The 21297-nt window shown below is 38.5% G+C and overlaps 1 protein-coding gene across 2 annotated transcripts in view; it reads left to right on the forward strand.

Moving 5' to 3' along the window:
- Positions 1-21297, forward strand: part of MEGF10 (multiple EGF like domains 10) — a 101300-nt gene that overhangs the window by 58594 nt on the left and 21409 nt on the right. For both annotated transcript variants that reach the window (XM_052701075.1, XM_052701076.1), the window contains exons 10-14: positions 4036-4210; positions 5071-5191; positions 7722-7885; positions 9957-10059; positions 19523-19669. In XM_052701075.1, coding sequence (XP_052557035.1) covers positions 4036-4210; positions 5071-5191; positions 7722-7885; positions 9957-10059; positions 19523-19669 — 710 coding nt within the window. The remainder of the gene's footprint in view (positions 1-4035; positions 4211-5070; positions 5192-7721; positions 7886-9956; positions 10060-19522; positions 19670-21297) is intronic.

Consider the following 21297-nt stretch of genomic DNA (forward strand, 5'->3'; position numbering starts at 1 on the left):
AAAACCAAAAACAAAAAAACACAACTGTGTTTTTGACATAAAATCAAGCCACTTTGGGCAATACATTCAAGAATAAATGGAATCATAATGCTGACCTGCCTAGCTCTCAAATTATGCTGGGAGACTGAATACTATTGCGTTATGAATTAGACTAGCTACACTTCTGCAAATGTGTCTGTAGACTGTTGCAGAAGCTTTGTTTGACAGCAACGCATTACAGTGTATAGTGTTGCTAATATTACAGGGATTATTTCTGGTTCATGTTCAACACAGCTGTTTCTTCATTTATACTGTGCAGGACAGCTTGTCGTCAAATCAGATCACAAATGTTCACATGTAAACAGTAACATATGGTTGATTGGTCTTTTGGACATCTTTGCCTCTATATGACAAATAAAAACTATAGGTGAGGGAGCATATTTGCAGGGGCAGAATAACCAGCAAGGAAAACAAAAGTTTTCATGACTTTAAAAGTGTATTTGTCATGGGTGAATAATATCAGCAAATAACAGACATCAAAGGCTAAAAGGCTATTTGAGTAATCATTGGAAGGGATTGAGTTGGAAGGGCCCTCAAAGCCCACCCAGCCCCAGCCTGTGCTGTGGGCAGGGCTGCCCCCCACTAGCTCAGCTGCCCAGGGCCCCATCCAACCTGGCCTTGAGCGCCTGCAGGGTTGGGGCACCACAGCTTCTCTGGGCAGCTGTGCCAGGGCCTTACCACCCTCTGAGTAAAGAAGTTCCTCCTAACATCTAACCTTAATTTCCCCCCATTTACTTCAAAGGCTTTCCCTTTCTTTTATGACTACCTGCCTGAGTAAAAAGTTGGACTTCCTCCAAACTAAGCTCCAAATAAGTATTGAAACAAATAGTTCAGAAGTGAGAACTTCCCTGCAGACTGTCACTTTTGGCATTTTTTTGAGAAGCAAGTCATCCAGTAGACAACTAAATATCAGTCATTCAGGATGCAACTTTATTAATACATTAGGGAATATTGTCATTTCGTACTTTGTTACCACAAGTAATATTTGGGCTTGTTTTAGCCAAAGGAACTTCATAGCATTAATCCATTTAACAGCAGTCAGTAGTCCCAGGATACTAAAAAGGTACTGTACTGTATCTCCTCTATTTATAAACTCCATGTGTCTGTATATCTAGGACTTTGAAGGGACTTCTTGGGATCTTTCACCTACATATGACCATTGATACAGATTTCTCAAAAAGGAGCTGTTGGTAGTCCTGACCTCCATGTTATTGTTCACACTCTTGCATTCACAGATAAGAAAATGAACTAAAGGTTAATTAAAAAAAGTAATTAGCAATAAAAAATGTTCCTGATCTCAGATGAAACCTAAAAATGTTGTGTACACATTTCTATTATGATATTATGATTGAGGAAATGGCATCAAAAACAACTTTGCCAATAATTCATTTTTTTTTAAAAAATGAAGTCAATTTACACGCAGGCTAGGCTAAGCTACAGTTGTTCGCTGCTGCTGTTGGTTAATGGAGCTCCTGAGAGTGAAAGGCATGTACACTGCTGTTCTAGCTATGAACAGTAACAGCCAAAAGAGCCATGCACCCCATAAAGGGTTAGATACAGGTGCATTCCAGAGATTTTGTTCTTTTTGCACAGCAGCAAATAACAACCTTCTTCAGTCATGTGATGGTTCTTCCCTGTCTTTTCATAGGTATGAGCTAGAGTGAAAATCAGATACAGACTTCTGTTCCTGATTAGGTGACACTATTGATATTCTCCTTTTTACTAGACTGCCAAGAATAAATCCAGAGTGAGTTAGCTGGCTGAAAATCAAGACATTCATCTGAATTGCTATAATACATATTTTCACAGATTTATTTTATGTCAGTGTACAAAGTAAGGCTGTACTTCTAGAAAGTATGAACAAAAGACTGCAAATAAAAGTGAATGTACTGGCAGCATTTCTCAACATGTCTTTGTTTCCCTATCTTAACATAAATCTTATTGACAATTAAGCTAACTGCTTAATTTGATGGGAGAACCCATCAAAAAGCTTTAGAACAACTCCAGCTTCCTACATCTAATTACAAATTATGGAGTACTAATTTTGGTGTCAATCAATATTTGTGCAAGTATGCATTGTAACACTCGCTGGGGGGGCACAGAATATCGATGCCTCTGTCTGCTTCATACCTAATGCTTGCTCATGCATATAGGCTCCCTCTATTCTAAAAGGAAAAGGACCAACAACAAATGAAGCTGGGATTTACTCATATGTCATAAAATACTAATTTTACATTTAAAATATTCTGATTCATATTCTAATGACTGTTCAGTCATGGATTGACTAACCCTTCCACATTCCCTGCCCTGTATTCCTCCACTGCTAAGAAACCTAGGGATTGGATCCAAAATGCCACTACAAAATGTCTAAATGTCTACAGGATGGAGTTAAGAATAGGGTACAAATCTGATTCTACCATCATGTGTTTTCTTAGTCTAGCATTTTGTTTTCCATGAGAATAGTTCTGTTCCAAGTAATTTCATTGGTAAGTATACTTATAACTGAATAAATAACCAGAAGTGTTGACTATGAATCCCATGAGTTTTGAATCAATTTTGCATACATCATTTAGCTAAAACAACTTTTCCTCTTGGCTTTATGTACGCTACCTTAATACTTTTAAAAAGAGGTTTTAATTCTTCATGACTCTCAAATTCTTGTATTGTTAAAGGGTATACAATTGTTTATACAGAACTGACTGTACAATAACATTTTATGGCCTTTATAGTTCATTCTTTCCTTGATCAGCACTATATTGTCAGTTGTGTCTCACAATAAGAAACTTCTGGTTTGAAAGAGCATATTTTGAGACTAAGAGCAATTAATACTTCTTTTCCTTGTTATGCAACTTTTTCAAAGAACATGATTATTACTTATGTTATAGTACTTACAAGTGTAGTAGGTGTTTTTTTAAAACTTTCCAGTGGCTAGGAAAATACTTTATTTCACACACACCACACACCCCCACGCAAATTGTTAAGCAAATCTTGCAGAATCAGTCTCTTGTCATGGGTAATTTAACGTGCCTGGACAAAGACACATTTTTCCAGCACACTTAAAGAAACTTCAATCAGTGGCAGACAAATATCTTCAAACAGTCTTTCCATTGTAAATATATTGCATTTGGATTGTAAGGCTTTCCTTTGGTGAGAATTAAGCAAGTGCTTTGTCTGCCAGAGTCTTACAGAGTACCCCATTGTGTCCACTTCTCCAGCACATACATCTTAGCACAGCTGATGATGTCCATTTGTTATGAGGCAACAGCTGTCTGACTGGCCCTTCAATGGAACTGCTGTTCCAGGTAGGGACAGATGGTCTGCCACCAGGTATGGCCAACACAGGGAAGATACTCTCCAAAAGATTCCTGGTCTGGTGGTATATCTGAATTCTACCCAATGCAAGTGATTTTGTAGCATTCCTGGAAAGATGCCTGTTGTTCTCTTTTAAACTAGAGGCTTGGAAAGAGCATGCTTGCAACTCATTCAATGTCGTGTTACTGTTTTAGGATTAGTTGCTGTATTGTTATTTTAGTGAAGCATCATTTCTCAGAGAAATTGCTGCTGAATTTGGTCAGCCTTATGATAAGGATCCTATTCTTATATAAAACAAACATCTAGTGATACATTTTGGGATTTTAATGCTTTCATCACTTTAATATCAATAACCATGGATATGTATTTAATAGTAAAAACTATGTTTTGAGAGATAAGTTTGTCTTCAACAAGCTGCAGAAAAGTGATATATCTTTTCTCTCCATGTCCTCTCAAAATGTCTGTATGATATGTAATACTAATTTCCCTTATCTTATTAAGCATGCATTTTTACATGTATAGACAGAACCCTTTGCTCTGTGGTTTGGGAAGGAAACCCATCTCTATGTATAGAATGCAAGATCCTTTATGCAACCTATCTGTAGCAGCATTTTGTTCTCCGGAAAAAAATACTGGTGTCACATTTAGCCCTAAATTATTTATCCTTTCATCCCCTCTTGGCAGCTGTCACCCTATGTCTGGGGAATGCTCCTGCAAGCCTGGCTGGTCTGGGCTCTACTGCAATGAGACATGTTCTCCAGGGTTCTATGGCAAGTCTTGTCAGCAGATCTGCAGCTGCCAAAATGGTGCTGATTGCGACAGCGTGACTGGAAAATGCACCTGTGCCTCTGGATTTAAGGTAAATAAGTTTCACTTTCTTTACTGAAGTGCAGAAGGGTTAAAGATGCTAGAGTGTCCTTTCTCTACCACAGTAAAGGAGAGGTAAGAATAGTTGGCTATCACAGGGTGTGTTACAGAATAAGACCCTGGAAAGGCAGAATTTCTGTTTAGCTCTAAGTACTGAAATGTAACAATGGTTAAGAAAGAAAAGTTCACTGCTTCATAGGACATTGATATACAAATGAGGAAGTGCTCCTGAGATAAAGGAATGAACTATAGGTTTCAGTTGTTATCTTACTGTATCGATTCCTTGTGCTCCATTCAGAGAAACTGTTAACAAAGACACTTATTTTTACAGTGTAAGGTACATTTTTCAGTAGCTTTTACACATTTGCTGTTCTCTGTGCATTGGATGCTAATAATCTAACACAGAAATGTTTTTGCAGTATGACTATTCTAGCAGTACTATTTCAACTAAATTAATTCTTAAAAGATTTTGCATAACCACAGTATTTTGCATTAAACTACTATCTGACTGTATTTTGGTTTTGCAAAGGACTTTTTTTTACTAAAAATACCGTCTATTGATCTCACCATGTGCTGTTTGTTAGCTCTGTGACATGAGCTCTGATTGCAGCTAATGGTTATAGTAGACCTAAAAGTCATGGAGAACTCAGTGTGAAAGACTTCTTTTCTCTTAAATTCAGGATAAATCAGTGACAGCCTAGGATGGTCGTGACTTGTGTGTTTTCTGACTTGTGTGGCATCTGAGTCAGTCATCACAATCAGTCAATTCCATGTCCAGGTAGTTTGTTACAGCTACAGTTATATTGCCTGAACTTTCTATAAGCGTTTTTAGACTATTTTTGTGTAATTCAGGGTGCTGATTGTGGTACTCCTTGTCTTCCGGGTACGTACGGAGTAAATTGTTCTTCTGACTGCAACTGTAAAAACGAAGCCATATGTTCACCAGTAGACGGTTCTTGTGCTTGCAAAGCAGGTAAGTGTGTCTTCAGATTAATATTCTGAAATCATAAAATCAAGTTGAGTTTTTGAAGGTGAGAAGAAGCAACGCATTTAATAAACAGCAGACCAACTGTAAGGCCATATATTTTATTCTGTATGCTTCTCCTGCAGTGAGGGGTGAAAAATGGGAGAGCGTCTGCTCAGAGAAGAGGGCATATACTTTGTATTCGTCTGAAAGAGCTGGATACTGTGGCTAGGTGAACTACTAGTATTTATTTAGTCTGAAATGGGCTGCCGCTTGCCTCTTCATGGCAGGGCTAGGATTTGCTAGAATGACTTCTGGTACGCAGTTTATGTGTTGTTAGGCTTCCTAGCCAAAGCAGCCCTGTTTCTGATCCATCTGGATGAGCACCAGGTCTGTCTACCACACTCTTTGTACCACAGACACAATTATTTTTCTGCCATTTTAACACTGATGTTGGTCTCTCAGCAAGAGACAAGTTTTGAAGAGATCTTTTCACATGTAAAGATCTACAGATCTGTATGAGTTTCCATTCTATACAAAATATAATACTAAGTTCCATTTAAAGATCCCTTCCTGAAATACACACTGAGGATGTGCTGTTTTTTTCATTTCTGCTGTAAGAAAGCTTTTAAAAGGCAGCATCTGTCAGCTGTGATGCTGGATTACTGAGAAGAGAGGGGCAGGCAAATCCATAAGCCCAGTTTATGTTTTCTCCCACTCCAAAAATGTTGGAGGGACCTCAAAACCCACCCAGCCCCAACTCGTGCCATGGGCAGGGCTTCCCCCCCCCCAGCTCAGGCTGCCCAAGGCCCCATCCAACCTGGCCTTGAGCACTTCCAGCAATGGGGCACCACAGCTTCTGTGGGCAGCTGTGCTAGGGCCTCACCATTCTCTGAATGATTAATTTTTTCATAATATGTAATCTAAGTATCCCCTCTTTTAGTTTAAAAGCATTCCCCCTTGTCCTATCACTATCATACTGTTTAAAAAGTCAATCTCCTCCAAAAAGGAGGTTTTTTTAAGCCTCCTTTAAGTGCTGGAAGGATATAATGAAGTCTCTCCAAGGCCTTCTCCAGGCTGAACAAGCCCAGCTCCCTCCACCTCTTTTCATAGGAGGGGTGCTCTAGATATCTGATCATGTCTCCTTACATCCTTTCCCTATTAACTGAATATATTTTCTACAAGTTTAATAACTCAGGTGCCCAGTGGAGGTTGGTTTGACACCAGTAAGACAATGATGAAAATCCCACTGATTTCAATGAAATGAGAATACCCTCCAATTTTCACATTGCATATAATTATCACTTTCCTGCTTTGCTCCTTCTACAAAAATTCTTCTTCTGCTTTTTGAATTAGTAGTCACATTGCTTTTCAGTCGTGATATTTAGAAATTAGGCAGCTCTGTAGCTGTGAGAAAAGCAGGTTGGTGTGGGTAGATCAGCATGCATTTGGAAAATGTAACCTGCCTGCCATTGAAAGATTCCATGTCTGATATTATTTGCTTCTTTTAACTATGCTTATGCTATGGGAAGCTCTTTACGGAGACAGAGAAGGAAACTTTAAAAAGCCTTGAAAAAGCACTGGAGAGAAAGTGTCTCAATTTTTTAGCTATTACAGTGTAACATTTTTTCCTGAAATGACCCCTAAACTCTGAAATTATCAATCTAGGACACGAGGCAGTTCTATTTCAATACATCTGCTTTGCATAGTCTATTGATTGTACTCTCTGCTGAATTATTTTTCCTTTCACTTACTGTAAACAAGGTACAAAATTAGAAACTTGACTTGTGTCATTGCTGATGATAACATATGAACTGGCTCACTTGTTTTCTGTCATACCCAGTAGTTGATCACACTTTTGAAAACCTATTTACATTTCTGTTTATCCAGTGCACAGTCTGTGAATCATTGCTATCAGACATAATCAGTGATGAACACTGCATTTCAGAGACACTTTCCATTACGTTCTATTTTGTGTTTTGAAGAGAAGTGCAGAAGTCATCTACAAGGTCTTCTGTGTATCCTTGGAGAAATCCAGCTTGTGCACTACTTTACTGTTTTACTTTCTCTATTTTTATATTTTTTCTTTGGGGGGTGTGGTGGGGAGGAAAATCTAAGATTTCAGTTAAAACCACACTGCAGAACTGCCTATATTTAGTAATGGTGTAAGAACTATGAAAGTAGCAGCTTAAGTGAAAAGATTGTAATTTTTTTTCAGGCTATCCCTGTAAACTTTCAAGATAGCTAGTACTTCTCAGCAAAATTTCAAGGTGTCTGTGATTACCTTTCAAATCTCTCATCAATGGCTCCTGCATGTTGGCACTGTCTGCAAAGTATGTGCTGTGCACAGATGTTACAAGGTGCCCTTCTGCGTCTTTGTTCAAATCCAGATAAATTCTCAGCTGAAATAGTATCGCTATCCTATAGAGATTCTGTGTGCCTCAGAGATTCCAAATGGGAGGTGGAGGGAAATGTGTGCTCAGTGAGGAGTTGGGGGGAAACCTGATTAATTTGTCACTTTAATTCTTGTTTATGGTAGGTTGGCATGGTGTAGACTGTTCAATCAATTGTCCCAGTGGTACCTGGGGACTTGGCTGTAACTTAACTTGCCAGTGTCTTAACGGAGGGGCTTGCAATGCTCTGGATGGAACCTGTACCTGCGCCCCGGGCTGGAGAGGAGAAAAGTGTGAACTCCCTTGCCAGGTAGTTCAATCATTTTGCTCAATATGGCATTGTGTTAATACCGGGCAAGGGGACACTAGTATAATTCTTCTCACTTTATTGGAATAAATCCCTAAGAAGCGCTGCATCTAACAGTCATCCCATGTTTGACCAGATTCAAGATTAGGGACATAAAGCAATTCTTAAAGATTTTTTTGGGAATGCCTTTGGTTTTTTTTTAAATGTAGCTTAGCGTACTCTCATTCTCATATAGCAAGTAAAGTGACAGATAAATCTAAAATATTCTGGAAAGCTGATTAGAGTGCTTCCTGTGTGTGTTTATGCAGCCTTTCCAACAAATGCATCTCAATTAGAAGACTAATTTTTGTTTTTCTGAAAAAGCTTTGCTTATCACTTAGCATCTAATTCTGAAAGACGTTGGTAAGTATCTCCTAAATTCCATTAGTTCTTCTGAAAGTGGCTTGTTAGAAAAGATCAGTATTGTTTCATGCCATTTGCTCCATTGTTTCAAATATAGCAAGCTAGTGCTCAAAAGAAATTCTCAAATTTACAATTCCTAATCAACTTACTGTCATGTACTTTCTCAGTCTCCACTCACCTCCTTTTATTTCTGTGTCAAATAGAATATTTTCCATATGTAAATACATATCAATGAATTTCACTTTTTTCATTAAATTTAGAAAATCAATACCACTGTTCAGATTATTAATCAAGATTGACTTAGGTTTGGGCAAAATACATAGAAGACTAGAATTAACCTTTTTCAGCAATATATTTCCAAATTTCCTTTATTTCCAAATCTGATTATAAACAAAGGAAGTGCCTTCCTTAATCTTTTCTTTTTCTCTCTATAAAAATGGATTCTTCAGATGTGCAAAACTCTCCTTATTCTCAAGTAATGTATGATTTTTTCTACTTCAGACTGGACAGACTGGGAATTTAATATCTGTATCCTACAGATCTGTGAAACTCTACAGGGGAGAAAAAAAAAAGGGGGGGGGAGGGAGGATACCAGATGAATTACGATGTATGTTTTATTCCACTTTTTAATGTAACTTTGACCAGTTTTTCATCTTGAATATTGTCTTTTAAACCTGACATATCTTTTCTTTACTTATTTCCTTTGCTGTGAATAGTCCCAGAAGTATTACTCAAAATTATCCTGCCTTTCTCCTTGGTTTTGATGTTTTACGCTTTCTGTTTACTGATGTATTTTTGCCTTCTTTTGAAAAAGCAATTGTAAAAATTTTATTTGTTTTTGTTTCTGAGATTGACTTTATATGAAATTATTGTCTAAAAGTTTGTGGCATCTTCTACTGAAGAAACAGGAAGTCAAATTCATGTATTCTGATACAGTTCCATGAAAATCAGCTGTGTTCTTTTGGCACAATTGAACATACTGAGAAGGTTATTTAACTTTTGATTTAACCTTTTGATAACATTTTTTGTTGGTTCAAAAATGTTCAACAGCCAAAATATAATTTTGTGTAATGTGTAATAGCAGAGAGCTTCTTTTCTAGTATATTCTATGCTGTTATGCAGAAGAAAACATTATCAATCAAAAGAAAGTGATTCAGTGTGCATTCTTTAAGAAATAAACTTTACACTGAACATGTGTTTTAATACGTTTCACTCCTATTTGATTCTTTTTTTTAGAAATTGTGTGTTTAAGGGCATCTTTTTTTTTTCTTTATTTTTTTGACAAATACATGAAAAAAACAATCTGAGGCAGGAAGGAAAGTGAATTAATTTCCCATCTCTATGACTCCTGGGTCATAGACAAGGGACTGAGATGTAAGAGAAATTAGAGGGACAGTACAAGAGATTTGCAGTGCTACCAGTGATAGGGTAGGTTTGTGTTCTCTAAAAAATTAATCCAGAATTCTTTATCTTCCCTGCTCAAATAAAAGAATGAAAATATAGAGCATCAACATTTTCCAAAAGCCAGAAGCATTTTATATTAAGTAAACTGATTACAGGCTTAGAAGAGATCTGAGGTTTCCTTTTTCCTGAGGCAGGACTGACCAGAACTTGTTCTCATCCAACTCTCAGTTCTCATCATCTCTGTTACGTTTTGTTTTCCTGGCTGCAGGACGGCACATATGGCATGGATTGTGCTGAACGCTGTGACTGCAGCCATGCAGATGGTTGTCATCCTACCACGGGTTACTGCCGCTGTCTACCAGGATGGTCAGGTACAAGAGAGACCATCGCAAAATACACCGAGAGTTTCCTGTATGATGGGAGTTGGTCTTGTCTTTCTTTTTTTTTTTGTGGGTAGAAGAGTAGTATGTGGGCTTGGAAGGAGAAGCGGCCAGTTCTGTGGCTGTTGTGTCCTTTCCTGTGATTCACAGTCATGGAATCTTTGCTGGCTGTGGTTTATATAGGAAACTGGGAATAGAAGATGAAATCTTACAACCTGTGTACCTCCACATCATGACTCCTCATAAAACTGTTGAACAGCTGTTGACAATCAACCTTGAGTTAGCAGTTTTGATGTAAGTTGTGCAGAATTGTGTTGTGTTGTCATTGAACTTTCTCATTCTTTTGGAAACAAATAGATTCTCTTTATATATTTGGTTATGAGCGAGTTCCCTTTTTTCTTTTTTTCCCTGCAGCTTTGTTGTTGTGGCTTTAGGAAATATATATAGTTATTCACCAGAATTGTGCTTCATGCGTTATCAAAATGTTGCTTACGGAAAGCAGGGTTTTTTGAAAGTATGATGAAACTACAGGGAAGGTTCTACCATTGTGAAATAAATGTTCCCTTTATGAGATTTAATTCCCACATAGATCTCTATGCTGTAAACATTGGAAAAACTTGTTTATCTTCAATTATGATTAGTTGGCATGAGTTTGTCTTGCAGAATGTTCTGGATTTTGTGTTTCACTGTGAGATGCTCACTGCTGTAGCATTGCAAGGATCTGATTTCAACTCATTCCATTGGAATTTCACTTTCCAATGGAAATTGACTCATTCCATTTAATAATGAAAAGCCAGGAAGAAAAACATACCTTTTAACTTCTGCTGTTTTATGAAAGGAGTTTTTTGTGATTTCAGATGTAGTATAGTATTGCTTAATATCACCTCACCCATTCATAAGTTAACATTTTTCCTACTTGATTGGTAGTCCCTTATACAATTGTTTTCCTTTTTCTCTGGTGCTTCTAGCCATGTTAGATGGAGTTGAGTGGATAATCTGCAACAAGTAATGGCTTTGAAATGGTTAGCAAATTATTTTGCTCATAAAAGTTTGTGTAGAGCTTATGACTTCTCAGATACAACCTCTGTTCATCTTTCCCCAAAATTTTATGCGTTCTTATTTCTTTCAGCTCTGTAGGTGGATCACAGGCATTCTGTGCAAAAGCCTGTGCCTGCAGTTCAGGTTGATTAGTTGTAGTCAAGTACAGCTTACCTACTTCTTATTTGTGCAATTTGTCTGTAGGCTTGTGCCAAGTTCTCTGAAGAGGCTTTTTCCTTACTGTACTGTCAACCATTTTTTGTATGCAAATGCCATTCTGGCAGGTACAGAGAAGAAATTTGGCAGGTTGAAGGGGTTGTACAGGAGTCAACAGCTGTTTTGGGGGGTTACAGCCAGACCAGGGGACACAGCCATCACTCGGTCCAGCGGTGGCCACAGTGCGGGGCTGTGCAGACATAGTAGAGCCTCATGGCATCCTCAGCTCTTGCACTGTGCAACTGGAAGAAAACAGCTTCCTTGTGCCCACATTGTACTTCCTTGTGCCTTTATTGTACTGCAGCTGGTTTCAGTGTGAAAGACAGAGGTTTCCAGAGCCAGCACTTACCTTTACCTTTGTGCGAGGCTTTGATTGAATTTATTCTCCTCCCACAAGCTGCAGTGTAACTTGCTGCCAGCCACTCAGATACCTCTGGGAAATGACTACCACAAGAATGCAAAAACAATAGAGATGATTTGAGTGGGTTGTTAAAAAAAACCCACAAATTAAACAAACAAAACAAGCAAGCAAGGAGACAAAAAAAAATTAAAACAAACAAACAAACAAACAAACAAAAACCAAACCCAATACAAACAAATAAACATTATTCCATTCTTTTTCTAGAGATGCTGCTTTGTGTTAGGGTTATTTTCTTAGGATATGAATGGCCTCTGATGTTCTAGTTTGCAGGTAGCCTCAGAATTGCACTTAGGTCTTTGAACATTCTTTCTTAAAACTTTATTTGAATTGTTCAAAATACAATTTGTTAAGTTAATAAATCTATGAAAGCATACAGACATTGAAAGATACGTGAACAGTTGCAGATTGAGGGACCTTGGTGTGGAGAGTTAGTGAGGTTCACAAGCTCTTGATGTACTGTCCAGATTAAATCTTACGAGTTTTCTGGTACTGGGACAAATAGTCAGAGACCAAAAGTATGTAAATGAGTAAAGCCAAATTAAAAGCAGTAGTTCTGAAAGGTCACAGTACAAATCTTAGCAGTGCTGGAATTCAAATATTGAAAAGGACAAAATATTTTTGCCTTTAGTAAAAGCTTGCTACTTCTGCATATTTAGACTTCCTGTGTGATTGTAGATATAATTGGATACCCATCGCTGGATTATGTCATCTCAGCAGTGTGTAAGACTAGTTTCAACAAGTTGGTGATGTCTAGACGTACAACATGACATAAATGGGATAGCTTGCTTTATACTCAGTGTCTGGAAAAATCTTCCGCCCACACTTCACATGTTGGAGCTGGGACAGGAGGAATCTGTTCTTTGAGTAGACATTTATATTTAGAATAATTTAAAAAAGGAGAGAATATTTCAGAAATGGGTTCTGAAATAGCTGTAATGTAATGTTACGCTGCAGAGAGTAGCATTAGACTTCAGGATTAAGAAGGGTTGCTGTATGCGTATGTGTGTGCGTAATAGGTGGAGAAACAGGTGGAGAATTTGTAAAATAAATAAATAAATAAATAGCAAAACAAAAATCAACCCCAAACGACCCAGCAACAACAACAAAAAACCAACACTCAAACAGGAAACCAGTTTGGGATCAGTCTGATGCTAAAATAAATGATGGTTATTGTTGCTGAACAAACACTGAAGGGAGTGTTAAAAAAGCACATTTAAATTTTTATTATTATGTTTTTTTAATTATCTTTTTTTATTATCTTTTTTTAAAAAGAATAAATCAGTGAATTCAAGTCAAATTTCTCAGAATGTTCTGAAGCCTCCAAATTTATGTAAAGCTTCAGAAAAGATACTTTAAGTGTAGTTCTTTTCTCAGCTCTCTGAATAGATCATTTTTCTAGTTTGCTCAGGGAAAAAGAGTTCATGTAACTCTGCTGAAACACATTGGGAGTGGAAGATTTTTCCCTTGCTGGTGGATACAGTTGTGCCATAGCTGGGGCAGAGGAAGCGCACTGCCCTGGAGACAGTCAGAACCCTAGTAGGTAGATAAATTCACCTCTGATAGCCAGGGCAGCTATGCTTCCTGTGCTTTGGTCCCAAGACAGAACTGTAGCTGAGCATTCTGTCAGCAGAAAGATGCTAGGTAGCTTAGTTTCGTAAATAAGCTTAATTTTCAAACATGCCTGTTGTATAATCTGCAAATGGTAGCTATGAGTGAAGTTCTGTTTCTAGTACTGTGTCAGGAATTGTGGCAAAACTCTAGAAATAATTGAAATTGTTTAAATCACCTTTATGTTTTAAATTTAGTTTCTTTTGTCTATGCAGCTACTTAGATTTTGAATCCTAAACACAAGTCCCTTCCTATATAGGACTCCTGTTAGAGATTGCACTGCTTAAGTGTTCATTCTACAGCAGATTAATGCTGTTGAAAGAAGCAAGAGTTAAGGGTGATGTTTTTTTCCAGGCAATCTTGCCATTCCCTCACATTCCAGGAGCCACATGACATGATGGTACAAATGAGAAACATCCGCCCACACTGAAGATGATGTCTGCCCCAAACACTCTCATCCGCTGACATTTTCGCTGTGACTTATAAATAACTTTTCTTCATCTGGAGAGAGTGCAATAGCTAGACAGTGGAAAAGAGTAAGAAGCATTAAAATAAAAAGCCTAAAGGTAGAGAAAAGACAAAGAAAACATACCTCCTCAACAAGTAATGATAATTAAGCCTCCTAATAATTTATACCAAAACCTTAAGTTAACTTTTGTGAAAGAGCCACCTCTACCACTTCCCTCAATAACCACACAATCCAGCAAGCACCGTGGTACCTGTTAATTTCATTCCTTAAACTTAACCTGTTCTACAAGCAGCTGCCAAGAACACAGATGATCCAAACTGCCTAAAATATCAGATAATCCATATTCTTGCAAACTGAAATTTTTCATTAAAGCATTGTAAAAGAGGCAAAGGTTTTCTTCCAGACAGTCTGCTTACTGCAGTACAACGTGGGTGTCAGTGGTAACGCACTGCGGTTGTGCTTTCTTGGATGTAGTTCTCTTGGACCTTTCTGTTTATGAAGAAATGTCGTGTCATACTCATACCACGCTTGTTATTTTAAAAATCAATTTAAAGGCTGTGTTGTGCCAGGGATTGTGAAATACCGGTAGTCTGCTATCTGAACCAAAACAATAGCATCGGTTTATGGAAAAGACAGATGCAGAAATATCAGCCTACATTCTACCAGCACACATGGTGTTTATTCATATGCTGTGTCAGATAGGATATTGGTGACTTTGCTGCGCTGACACCTGCTGATGCTAGTCAGATTGTCCATCACCAGATGTGTTGTTGCTGTGAGGAAGTGCTGTGTCCTTTCCATGTGCTCACGACGTTACTACTGAGAAGCACATTTGTTGCTGGATTAGAGCGGACAGGATTGTCATCTGACACCCTCTCTACTGATGCAAATAACTAGGTCCCCAGGGAAGCACCAGCTAGACCTCTCCCGTGCTCCTTAGCTTTTACTGTGTACACAATTTTCTTTTTCTTCTACACGCAGAAGAAAAAGACATAAAAGAGTACTGCCATAGGCCTTTCTCACATTCAGACTGAGAAATGAGATGCCACTGGGAGCGCGCACAGGGCTGGTGCCCTGGTGCACCCCAGGCAGGAGCCTCTTCCGAGACAGTTTTTCCTCCACACTGGCCAACTTCTCTCTGCTTCTGAAGTGCAAGTGTCTGTTGTTGCAGATATTCTGTGCAGCACAAACTGAAGTTGCATGTGTGCATGGTGTCATGATAAACAAGTGTATTTGCTCTCCAAACTTCAGTTAAGGGATTTGGCTCACCCTAACTGTGTCATTGTGCCTGCATCTCTTTTGCCTGTGCATTGCAGTGAGTCTTTGTGTGAAGTAAATATCACTGTTTTAAAAGAAGAACTTTACGTCAGTGCATTAAGTACATTCATTTTCTACCTGCTAAGAAGGTAAGAAAGGGAGAAATGGTGTTTTTCTGTTACTTTCCTGTGGCTACCAAAAATGCGGTAGATGACAAGAGAAGCATCTCTGGGTTGGTTGAGTGTGCAGCAACATTTTGGCTTTGAGAAAGATACCAGGGTATCTCAGAAGTGGTTCTTCCACTAAAAAATATAGTTACTGATATTTGCTTTTCATTTGATACAGCGCTGCTGCACAGAAGTGTTTGTGCCTGGCTTCCTACCAGAACTCCTAAACACAAACTTTTCTACAGCTTTCAGTGATGAAGCAGCAGCGTGAACTTGTAGAGAAAAATCTTTAATCCTTTTCGTAGCTGCTTAATGAGACACTTCCTTCAGCTATGGATCAAGGCCTTCCCTTCTATTAGGGACAATGAGGGTAGTTCTAAGCAGCGTCTCTGAATTTTTCCACCACTTCCCTGTGTTATTGCTTCCTTATTTGGGCTGCTTATCCTTTTGACAGGGAAGCGAGGAAGCAATTCCGCTCCAGTTTTCTCCCATCATAAGTCTCAGATTACTTAAACAGCAGTAATTCATTGTTTAACAGTTTTTCTCAAGTAATTAAATATAAAAGGTGATATCTTGCACGATAATGGAAGTTCATCATTAGCCTGGTAGAACCAAACATTTTTAAGGCTCGATCTTGTTTATATTGTATATTAAGTTCAGTTCTGAACAATGGAAAGTAAGGCACTGTCCAAGTAAGGTTTAATTTTGAGGCTATCCTTGAAAATTCCATGTGTTGTGAAGATAAATTGTGTAGCAAATATATGAAAAAAAAAGTCTTTACTTATTAATTTTTGGTAACTTTTATCAGAATAATCAAAACAAAATAACAAAGAAAATAACAGAAGTCCAATAACAATTTACCTTGGAAGGTCGTAAGAAATAACTGTTGAATTTTGGATGCATCATTGAGTCTAAAAATATTAAAAATACAGAATGGAGAGTATGTAAACACTCTGCTAGCATGGGCAGAAACGTTCCTATCCTTAAATAATTGTTTTCTTTATTCATTCAATTACAAACGCTGGGGGAGTGCTGATTTAAACGTGGGGCCCCCGACATAAAGCACTGGATATAAAATGCATGAGCATTTCTTCAGAGCAGCTTAGCTGAAGTTTATCATGACCATTCAGCTATTGCCTAGCAACTTGTGAAGGCCATCAAAGAGTTCTTTGTCCATTGCTCTGGCAAAAAACATTTCCTCACAGATATCCTTATCACTATTAAAATCAGCACAAAAACTGATCAAAACCAATTTTGTTGCATACAAAGTTAATACTCGCTTAATTTTGCAGCAATTGTAAGCCTGCTGATACCAGTGTTGTGAAAGCTGAGTCAAATCTTGTTTCCAACTTCTGGTAAAAGTGTTGTTTTCTTCTCCTTCATTTCTAGCTTTTCTGTAAAAACACAGCATGTAAAGCATCAGATTTTGTGAAATTCTCATTTTACTTTTCAACTTTTAATATTTCTGACCTATTCTTTCTCAAAAATATTTATATTTAATATTGTGAAAATGTGAAACTCAGTTTCCCATTTATCTTGTCTTACTTATCTAATTATGAGCTATTGAGTGAGGCTTAAAAATATTTTTATTAACAGAGAGGTAGTAAGTCACTGAATCAATTTCTATTTCCTCTCTGCTACTTATCATTCTTAACGCTCTTGGACACAGAAGTGCAATTGATTTTGTTTATGATCAGCAGCAAATATAATAAAATTGCTTTTATATTGAAATAGACGTCATAATCAGCACTCTTTCAGTACACTAAATTGTCATAACTGTTATTCAGTGATGTGCTTTTGCTGAGCAGGGGGATTTCATATCGACCACCTCCTCGTATGTGCTGAAAAGGGGGAACAAGAGGTAAATTTTAGTTTCCCAAATGGATAATTTTCCCTGATGTGTACTGGAGAAACTTGTTTCTTTTTTATTTTTCATAGTGCTGCTTCGCTCTTGTAAGTCTTGTGGATCTGAGGAGTATGTATCCCTCGTCTTTTCTGTCCCAGTATGTCCAGTATCACTCTTTGACACCATGCTGTCATAAAGCATCCTCTGTGCACCGATCAAGACGATATAATTGAGCCTGGTGTTATTGTATGTCACTGGTCTACATAACTGCACATAATGCACTCTGGTAACTCTTGGCAACCACTGACTTGTTAACAGTGACCATTGTATACTGAACACCACTGAAACTCATTAGGACTCCGTGAAAAATGTCTTTTCTCTATTGGGGTTCACTGAGCAGAGCTCTGTATGATATGACAGATAACACTCAAGTGAACAGAATGTCAGGCTCAGCTCTGAAAGCTCCTGCATGTGTCAGCTTGTGCTTTCACAGACACAAACCCAAGTTTTCAATTTGAGAGCCTCAAGCAGAGAAGTCCTAAGTGCCTGAAATAAGTGGTCTTGTTTCTAAAAAATGCAGTGATCTCATCCCGCTTGTGTGCATCAGCATCTCTCAGAATCAAACCCCTCTTTTATATCTGTTTATACACAAGTAGAGACTTCTATGGAAAAGCTGACCCAGATGCTGAGGAGCCAGCTTATCTCTCTGGCTCTCAACTGTAGTAGATAAAACCAGCAGAATGGCATTGCCTGTGCAAGCAAAAATGAAAAAGTTATTCGTGGTGGAAGAGGGTTTCATTTTGGGGGGTTCCTTTCATTTGTCAGGTTGGTACTAACCAAAAAATCATTGGGCTCTGCTGTTCTACTGTCTCATGCTGGCTTCTAAAAATCAAGTATTTTCTGTCTTGCTAGCGGCAATTGGTGCAATCTGTTGAGCCACATATTTGATTATTCAAACTGTTGATTGTCTTGCAAAGAAACAATTTGAGCGTCTGCAGCTTCACCTTTCCTCTAATTAGAGAGAGTTGGTCTTTGGATGTAGGCAGCATTACACAGCCCATGTCGTGGGGGTTGGGGAATTACCTCTGTGTCTGCCCTGTGCATAAACAGTGTAATTATTTTTCAGTGTTGCTGCAAACACTGCATTTTGCTCTTCAGACTTAAAAGATTTTTTTCTTGTCATATGTGAAACTGTTTTGCTTTATTAGAACTCTGGCAGCCCACGGACCTGTGATATATTTTTCTGGAAGTACTTACACAGCAAGACATACTTGTGGTTGGATGTTGTCCACTTTTCCCTTAGCAAAGGGCTTCGTTCAGTAGAGGCGCTACAATAATACTTAATTGTTAACGCAAAGTGCTGTAGACACAACACGGTCTGAGTTCCACAGCGGTGGTGCCTGCTGGCATGTAGCATGCAGCTTACTTTCTGAAGGCAGACAGCGTTAGAAGGAACTAGGAGAGTTATATTTAATGTTTCTGTGCTGCAACAGGAAAAAAAAAAGTGATGAAGGGTGATTATAATGAGCGGTTTGCGTCACGGCATATGTATGGGGGTTCACACTGGTGAACTTCTAATCAATTTTATGCCAGAAGTGGTCAGACAAAACGACTGACTGACCAGCATCCTTAACAGTGCTGCAGCTAAGCATTTTGGAATGCTCACGTGTTGTGTTTTGAAGCTCTTTGTGTGCACTACATTTTTCCATTTGGTATGAGGCTTAGCGGTAATCAGCTCACTACTAATTAGAAATCATTCTGTGTTCTGAAGCCCATTATTACACAGAATTATCTCAGACCTTAAGAATTTTTACATTCAGGGGGAAAAGCTGCTGCAGTGCCTTTTGTCATTCATTTCCCTAACACTAAATTTGAAAATAAGCTTTTGCTGTTTTAAAGCAGCCATTATGGAAGCAGCAAAAGCCTTTATTTTGTTGCGTTTGAATTACTTTCTACTTTCATTTCTCTATTGATACAATAGGTGAAAGTGAGAGGAAAAAAAGAATTTTTATCCTGGAAAATGATTGAGCTCTTTATAATACCGAGGGACTTGCATTTGTCTTTTTAGGAGATCTTAAATTGCTAGTGGCAAGGAAGCCTGAAGGTAGCATCCCATGGAGCTCTTATGTTCCGTGTGAACTGGCTATGGAAGTACTTGTTACAGAGCTCAGGATCAGCTTTTAAGTGTATCTAAAATTTTCTACTGCTAGAATGTAAAAGAAACTTACTACTCAGGGGCCTGGGGAATGTAGGCACAGAGATTCATGTCTACCTTATTCTTGTTCTATTCTCCTGACATTAGTGATATTTTCATAAACAGTTTTTGTTGTCACTGTTTTGAAAAATGAGTCCTCTGAGAACCAAAAGTTTAAAATAACTGTGCAGAAAGCCTCTTTATGTTTTCGTGCTGACGATCTTGCTTATGGTTGCAGGTATACACTGTGACAGTGTGTGCGCTGAGGGACAGTGGGGACCAAATTGCTCACTGTCTTGTTACTGCAAAAATGGGGCATCATGCTCTCCAGATGATGGAATCTGTGAGTGTGCACCAGGATACCGAGGCACCACCTGTCAGAGAAGTAAGGACAAAGTAAAACTTTCTATAAACAAAACTGTATTGAAACATGGAATGAGTAAGATATAATACCTCATTAGTTTTGTTAATTGCACTAGGAAATACAGTGCAACAGTCCTTAATGGGGTCTTTCAATTGTAAAAATGTATGGATGCACAGAAGGGTTATCTGAAGTCAACAAATCTATCCAAATAGAACTTCTTTTTGTGGTGTAACTGGCACACCAGATGACTGTGCTGCCATTTAACAAAATCTGGTTAGGCTGGAGAGTTAGGCAGACAGGAGTCTGAGGAGATTCATCAAGAACAGGCCTGGGGTCCTGCACATGTGGATGAATAATCTCACACATCTGTGTCGATTCAGGGCTGAACTGCTGAGGAGGAGCTCTGCAGAAAAGGACCTGGGTGTCTCGGTGGACAGTAAGTTGGTCATGTACCAGCAGTGTGCATTTGTGGCCAAGAACACTGATGGTATCCTGGGCTGCATTAAAAAGAGCCCCTCCTACTCTGCCCTGGTGAGGCCACATCAAGAGTACTATGTCCAGTTCTGGGCTCCCCAGTTCAACAAAGAAAGGGAAATTATAGAGAGAATCCAGTGGAGGGGCACAAAGACGGTTAGGAGCCTCAAGCATCTCCCATATGAGGAAAGACTGAGAGCCCTGTGACTTTTCAGCCTGGAGAAGAGAGGATGAAAGAGGATCTATCAGTGTTTATATATATATATATAATGAGCAGGTGTCAAATGGATGGGGTCAAGCTCTTTTCAGTAGTATGCAGAAATAGAACGAGGGGCAACAGGCACAAACTGAAACATAGCGTGTTTCATACAACTGTATGAAAGAACTTCATTACTGTTAGGGTGGCATAGCACTGCAGCAGGCTGCCCAGACAGGTTGAGGAGTCTCCTTCTCTGGAGATATTCAAGACCTGCCTGGATCCTTTCCTGTGCAACCTGCTGCATGGAGTCTGCCCTAGCAGGGCATTGGACTGATGATATCCAGAGGTCTTTACCAACACTTGCAAATCTGTGATAACTATTTTATTCATGTTTTGTGCAGTGACATTGTTATGTTCATGGCTTTTTGAGAAATAAATTAGGTAGGAGACTCAGCTCTAAGGTCAACATTTTCAAATGCAGTTGACAATTATTAATTTTATAATGCATATTTTGGCAGGTAAATAAAACATCTGTGAGTTTCAGAAGCTCAAAACTTTAGCTTTCCACTGAATCTGGTAGGAATCATTAGCGTATCTACTGCCTTTTTAGGCTTTCATTTTGAAGCAGTGGTAAATGGCCAACGGCATTAGACATAAGTAAAGGATACCATAGATACACATATTTGCAATTGAAAAACATGCTCCTATAAAATTTAAATGCTCCAAGAGAAGAGATGCAGATAGAATGAGGCAATTCATACTGATACAGGAAGGCAAAAATATGACATACAAGTATCTGCCCCCAGGAAAATCTGTGACAGTTCTCTAGCAGCTTAGCTTTCTTTACATAGTTCTAGTTTACATAGTTTACATAGTTGTAGTTCTATATGAAAGGTGCTCAGAGCAGAGAAATGCAAGTCCTCTGCAAATGGAAATAGCTGTACTTTGACAGGGTCAAAAAGCAGGGGAAATAAGG

This window comes from Tympanuchus pallidicinctus, unplaced genomic scaffold, assembly GCF_026119805.1.
Source record: "Tympanuchus pallidicinctus isolate F22 unplaced genomic scaffold, pur_lepc_1.0 scaffold4, whole genome shotgun sequence".
In the NCBI taxonomy this organism is placed as follows: Eukaryota; Metazoa; Chordata; class Aves; order Galliformes; family Phasianidae; genus Tympanuchus; species Tympanuchus pallidicinctus.